This window comes from Triticum dicoccoides, chromosome 1B (genome assembly GCF_002162155.2).
Source record: "Triticum dicoccoides isolate Atlit2015 ecotype Zavitan chromosome 1B, WEW_v2.0, whole genome shotgun sequence".
NCBI classification, from domain to species: Eukaryota; Viridiplantae; Streptophyta; class Magnoliopsida; order Poales; family Poaceae; genus Triticum; species Triticum dicoccoides.
The window spans coordinates 564,388,607-564,395,733 of NC_041381.1; the positions used below are offsets into that span (position 1 = coordinate 564,388,607).

General features: G+C 45.6%; 1 protein-coding gene across 1 annotated transcript; it reads left to right on the top strand.

Annotated features, from left to right (window-relative positions):
- Window positions 1-3,944: 3,944 nt before the first annotated feature.
- LOC119348788 (WAT1-related protein At5g07050-like) lies at window positions 3,945-5,995 on the top strand. The gene is made up of 5 exons (XM_037616777.1): window positions 3,945-4,254; window positions 4,373-4,435; window positions 4,532-4,648; window positions 4,762-5,179; window positions 5,255-5,995. The coding sequence occupies exons 1-5, from the start codon at window positions 4,061-4,063 to the stop codon at window positions 5,630-5,632; spliced, it is 1,170 nt and encodes a 389-aa protein (XP_037472674.1). The 5' UTR covers window positions 3,945-4,060; the 3' UTR covers window positions 5,633-5,995.
- Window positions 5,996-7,127: the final 1,132 nt, after the last annotated feature.

Consider the following 7,127-nt stretch of genomic DNA (forward strand, 5'->3'; position numbering starts at 1 on the left):
CTCTTCTTCTTCTTCTTCTTCTTCTTCTTCTTCTTCTTCTTCTTCTTCTTTATATATAGTTTTTCTTTTCTGCTTTATTTGTTTTCTTCTATTTATTTTTGAGTAATTTTTTATATGGTTTTTTCTTTTTTGCCGTGACCCTTTTTACTCTTTCGCACATGCTATACTCCTATGCGAGGTGGGACTACAAATAGCCCTGCCACAACCTCTTTAGTACCGGTTCGTGCTAGGGGAGCAAATGATGTCAGAAAGGGTTGAAAATTGATGACGTGGCTTAGAATGGTGCGTACTGAACGCAAAAAAAGTCTGAAGTTGTAATAAGTTTAAGAAATGAAGTGCTGGTGTAACAGATGAGTTTTCGTCCGAAACCCGCTCTGATACTTCGAAAGAGATTGTCCAGTTTGTACACGAAATGCATCCAGTTTTTGCCGTAACACAAGAAGTCCGGAGTTCTAATAAGTTATTAAAAATAAAAAAAGGCGCAATGCTCATTAGTTAGCTTCAAGCCTTTCGGAATAGGGTGGACTACACTGCACACAGCTCCGTGCAATCTATTCTATTCCGAAAGGCTTGAAGCTAAGCAACCTGCAGGTGAGCATTGCGCCTCTCCTTCATCGTCTCTGCACTCACGGCTTATAAACCGCTCCTACTGCCTCTCTCCTAGCGAGGTGGGACTAAAAATCAGCTTAATAAGAAACTCTAGTACCGGTTCATGCCATGAACCGATACTAAAGGTGTTCGTGGGGCCCACAGCCTGACACAGCATCATTAGTACTGGTTCGTGGCATGAACCGGTACTAATTGTTGCCCACGAGCCGGTACTAATGATGTTCGCCCGCCTAGCCGTTGGAACCGGCACTAATGGACACATTAGTGCCGGCTCAAAATCAAACCGGCACTTATGTGTCTCAGATTAGCCCCTTTTTCTACTAGTGTTAGCTGATCGACTTCTAGTTCTGCCTGATAGAATTATTGCTTTTGTAGCCAAATTACGACGGGCATTAGCCGACCTAGACCATTTCAATACAACGAGATACAATGGAAGTACAAGAACATGCACTACCGCTAGAATAGGGGAAAGCAAAAAAAATACTTAAGACTCCCAAATAACCACTACAAACAAAACCAACATCAAAGGACATGGGAAAATATGCCTACGACAAGAAATATCACAACTTTTGCACTACTGGAGTAGTCCAAAAGGTTTAGTCAGCCGATCCCACGCCACGACACCTATATATCGATGTTGTACTCGAAGGGTAATGTCCGGCTGAGGCAACACCACAACGCCTTCATGTTGTCGATGTAGTCAAAAGGCTACACGGAACCGAGACCATCCAGGACTCATGACACCGTTGTGACGTTGGAGTGGACGAAAGTCATCTCTTACCTAGATCACATGGCACAGCGCGTCATAACAATGCACTCCCTCGTTGCAATGTTGAAAGTTACAGGTGTAACCAAAGGGCTCACTTCAACCGAGGCCACCTGCAATCGATGCCCATTTATGGGCAAGGAGGCCTACTTCACACACATCTTTTCAAGCATGGAAGGAAATGGCACCCGAAGCAAAAAAGAACCAAAGAGCAAACACCACCCCGAACCACTGCCATGTATCTCGAACCGGCCATCCACACTCCGGATAAGATGTCAACAGACAAACGATGATCAGTGTCTCCAAGATGATGCCTCCAATGGGGTATACATCGAAGATGTTGTCATTGTTCGATAGAGAGGAGAGTTAATAATACAAATATTCAAGCAATGGAGAGTTAATAAAGTTAACTATTGGTGAGTCGGAGCTATAGTCAACATCAGTGCCATTGTTTGACCAAGTGTTTCTTCGATCACTGGCTCTTCGTGCAGATACAACACCAAACACACAACCCTAGTTTTTGTGTAAACTCTTGATAACATGGGAGTGTGCAAAAGAGTCAACAGGTGACTATGTATTTCTACACACTCCTACTTGAATACTCAAATTCCCCATAAAAAAACTAAAATTCTAGGTATGCTTTATTGCCTCCTACAAAAGGAAACCTCCTAACAATCCAAGATCCTCAGAGCACCTTCAATAGTCCACGTCTCCAATTTATGAGACGTTGATGAATTGACATTTTCAGGATATGGAGAACAAAATGTGTGTGTCTGTGTGTGGGGGAGGGGGGGGGAGGGACCGTCAGAGACTATTTTTTTTCAAGAACATGCAAGAGTTGTGTGTATCACTTCATTAAGAACAGAAGGCAGAGAATAGTACAAGGTCTATTACAAGGTAGAGCTGTGCATGATCACAAAGCTCAACCAACCACACAGCTCAAAACAAAACATAACATAACCATCCTAAAAAGATAAACATAACTATCCTAAAAAACAATAGACATAATAGACTACTCGTGATCATCTACCAATTGATCTATACCCTATGATGCTGTTACCAGGCGGTGCCAGAGCTTCCCTCAACCCACATCAAGGTTGTTTATCGAAGAAGAAATAACAACCTTTGATATAAGAAACAAGTACAAACCATGTTGGAGATTTCCAATCACCATCGAGCACATTGCACACATACAATAGTTAATTATTGTCAAGTACCAAGGCGAAGAAAAAAATTTATTGTTATTTAAAGGAGGATAATTGTTGTTAGGCATGCCTTTTAAAAAAAAATCGCTCATTTCTCTTTTTTTTGGCGAAACTTTCTCTCATTTTTTAGTAGCAAGCTAAAAATAATATATTGAAAAATGGTCCAATAACTAAGTAATAAGTCATCAAGGTTACTTTTCACACAAACTTTGATGTTTTCAAGCGTCGTGTGTGGATTTTGTACAAAGGACACCAACACTTGGTTGTTTGAAGAGAGTACAAAATTTGTACTGAAAAAAAGTGTGGTGCAAAAAATTGGATGGCCTCGACTATTACAAGATTTAGCAACAGATGACCCATATTATGTATGTTAAGAAAGTGTGGTACCACAACAGAGGTGAAACAACAATAGCCATACACGGTTGCCACACATGTTGTGGAGTGTGAGTTGAAGCAAAAAAGAATCGGTAGTAATTTGTGCGTGTGCCAGGAAGAGGACACCTTGTTATCTAGGATCTGAAGATAGCTATAAACATAGAATTATTATTTGCAGCACACAGGTGCACAAGTTCATAATTTTTAACCAAATTTTATAGATTTACAGTGGCAGAGCTATGTGTGCTTATGGGGGCTGTGGCGCCCCCAGCCTTAGGAAAATGTATGAAGGGATACTTTTAGAGGGCTCTTTTTTAGGGGTATTTTTAGAGGGATTAGAGATAAGAAAAAAAAATAGTATTTGGCCCCCTCAAGTCCACTGGATTCATACCTTCAATGTAATCTGAAAAACCGCAACTTCTGTAATATGGAAGTATTGGAGGTCTGCCCACGCCCACTAACCATAAGCCACGTGCCGGTGCCAATATTCTCCACGCAGCACCATACATATTCCATACAAATGACGCTGATCATCATCACGCAGCTTAAAGCTTTGCATAGTTAATTAAGCACCAGATGCACACAAAAAAAAAACCGAGAGAGGATGCACTGTTAGTTCAGCTAAGTTCAGGCAGTACGCCGTCACATTCAGAATCTTATACAAACGTTTTCACTGCTCCACGTACGTTGCGCCCATTAGCAAGAAAAGATTCTTCTGCTCCCTCTTTTAACCTAAAAAAATGGCGGGAGGAATTCCACTCGGCAGCCACTAATTAAACGGATCAGCTGTGCTTGTGGTCTATTTCGAATCGGATCCGCTGTGCTCCTGCATGCTACACTTCTGGAATATACGATGCCATCTCGTCACCTTGGACCCACGTTACTCAGATGTAGTGTCACCCAAATAATGGTGCAAGTTATCCCCCCCTCCCCACCCCTAACCCCTATATATACTGGCCAAGCCTCTTCCATTCCAGCTCACACTCGCTTGCTTCACTCCATCTTTGAGTTCTCAATACACGCGGCCCTGCCATTGCCACCTTTCACAAAACAAGAAGCTAGCTAGGGAAAGCTGAAACAAGGAACAGTTTGGTCGTCCATCGCCATGGCTTTCTGTGGTGGTTTCATGGAGAAGGCCAAGCCTTACATCGCCATGATCTCGCTGCAGTTCGGCTACGCCGGCATGAACGTCCTTACCAAGGTCTCCCTCAACGGCGGGATGAGCCACTACGTGCTCGTCGTGTACCGACACGCCTTCGCCACACTCGCCATTGCACCCTTCGCTCTCTTCATCGAGAGGTATAGCTAGCTAGCTATTCAATTACTAGTGTACACTTGATCATATATAGATCTTTGCTAGCCCACATGTATTAGTGGTATTTTTATCTAACTTGTGAAACTTGACATGAAACGGCAGGAAGGTGAGGCCGAAGATGACGTGGTCCATCTTCTTCCAAATCTTCGTCCTTGCGCTGCTCGGGTTAGTGCATGCCTAGCTACCTGCAAAAATCATCTGAAGATGCATGTCTCGAATGCCACGCCCATCTTACCCCTGTTCTTGATTTCTTTACTGCAGACCGGTGATCGATCAGAATTTCTACTACGTGGGGCTGAAGTACACCGGCCCGACGTTCGCCTGCGCGATGAGCAACATCCTGCCGGCGATGACCTTCGTCATGGCGGTGATCTTCAGGTGCAATTTCACTACCAGCTTACTGACTTTGGGTGCCGTGCATCATATGCATATCCATGCGCACGTGGAACGAGAAACCATTGCTAACGTTGTGCATGACGTTTGGTACATAGGATGGAGAAGATAGAGTTGAAGAAGGTGCGGTGCCAGGCCAAAATCTTCGGGACGGTGGTGACCGTGGCCGGCGCGATGCTCATGACGCTCTACAAGGGCCCCCTCATGCACCTGCCATGGACCAACGGCCACGCGCAGCCCAGCGGCGTCGAGGCCCCGGGTGCCGCCGGTGTCGACCCCACCGCGAGGGAGTGGTTTCTGGGCTCCCTCTTCATCATCATCGCCACCCTCGCCTGGGCCTCGCTCTTCATCCTGCAGACCCACACCATCAAGAAGTACACCGCCCAGCTCTCCCTCACCACCCTCATCTGCTTCATCGGCACCCTCCAAGCGATCGCCGTCACCTTCGTCATGGAGCGCCGCGTCTCCGTCTGGACCATCGGCTTCGACATGAATCTCCTCGCCGCCGCCTACGCGGTACGATCACTTACCATTGTACGACATGATCTCTTCCATTACCATTTCTTAACCGGTTTTGGTGGTATTTTGCAGGGCATCGTGACGTCGAGCATCGCGTACTACGTGCAGGGGCTGGTGATCCAGAAGACGGGGCCGGTGTTCGCGTCGGCGTTCAGCCCGCTGATGATGATCATCGTGGCCGTCATGGGGTCCTTCATCCTGTCCGAGAAGATATACCTCGGGGCCGTGCTGGGCGCCGTGGTGATCGTGGTCGGGCTCTACGCCGTGCTCTGGGGCAAGCACAAGGAGACGCAGGAGCAGGAAGCGGACGCCAAGGCGGCGCTGCCGGTGGCCTCCAAGAGACCAGACGGCGCGAGCGTCGTGCAAGGAGCTGCTGCCGCCGCCGGAGATGATGATGGGATGAGGTCGGCCTCCAACGGACGTGGAGGTGGATCGGCTAGTGCAGTTTGATGGACTGGGAACTGCAATAATCTGTGCCCTGACATGAGAAGACGTAGGTCATCGTCGTCCACGACGCACGCACTACGGCCCCGTCGAAATGGAGGTTTTCTGCTAGGAATCTCGTGTTGTTGTCCGTGAAATTTCTGCTTTCCAAGCACACGACCCACCAGCATTAGCCGCCAGAAGGGCTAGTGGCTCGCATTTTTGTTTTACGAAGTGTGATTGATCGATATGCTACACTTATTTGTCACTACTCACTAGTACTGCTACATGTCTGTCCATCTCGGAGAGTGATGTGATTTGCCTTTCCACTTTACTTGTCTGTAATTTTAAGTGTATCAATGTTATGAGATTCCAAGCGGCCTTGCTATTTTATTGTTTAAACACTGACCGTAGAACAATTCTACCATGATTTTCTCATTATCAAAATATATACAAGGTTCATTACAAAACGAGAACAAAGCTAGAAACACTACCCAATAACCTCTTTTGGCGACATCATAATTTTTTAAATAGATTATTAAGAATCCACTCTAGCAGAATCTGAACCTTGTTGGTATCCTTTATTCGGTTGCACACATTGTTAAGATCTTGCTTCAAAAGGACCCTCCAAGATGCCACACTTGGTTTGGTCTTGCTTTAAAAGGATCCTCCAAGATGCCACACTTGGCCTTGCGTCCTTGCTATTTTCACTGAAGAGTTATAGTCTGCTAATACAAGATCGTGAATAAAAGGGGGCCTCGCTAGAACCAACAAGCGCTGCTGCAAGCCGTATGAGCATATTTAGTTAGGCAGTGAAACCCTATTCTGGGATCTAGCAATCTAGGTGGAGCAAACTCCTCCTCAGCCTTAAGCCTCTTTATCTCATTGATCAGATGACCATACGGCGACTTGACGAGAGAGTTGTCAGATAGAGCCGGTAAGATTCCAAATGTTATGAGATTTCAGGCGGCTTCGCTATTTAGCCGGCATGTAACCCTGGGACCAAGATGGGATGACGTTGGATTGAGATTATCGAACGGTTCAGACAGAATCGACAGAAACTATTATTTTTCCCGCCTGATCTATAAACTGTCCCAACAATATTGCATACCTATTTCAACAGATTGGCGTAATTTTTCTACCGCGTGTACAACCCTATAATAATAGTGTTTCTCCAAAGGAAAACTACAAGATCAATGATTTCGGACTCCCAAATGTTGTATTCCCTCTGTAAACTACTCCCTCCTTCCCAAAATCTTGGGCGTCTAACGTTTTTGCACGAAAATTAGCGCAGGTGGGCGTTACTTGAGCGGTCGTAGGCTGGACGAGGAAAATTGCCTCCCACGATCTCCTCTCTAACCCCACGATCTCCTCTCTGACTAAGTCATGGTTGAGCGATCCAATCTGAACGCCGCCGATCAAACTTTGATTTTGGAGGGCCCTCAACCAGCGACTCCTTTATTATACTCCCTCCGTCCCAAAATTCTTGTCTTAAATTTATCTAAATACGGATGTATCAAGT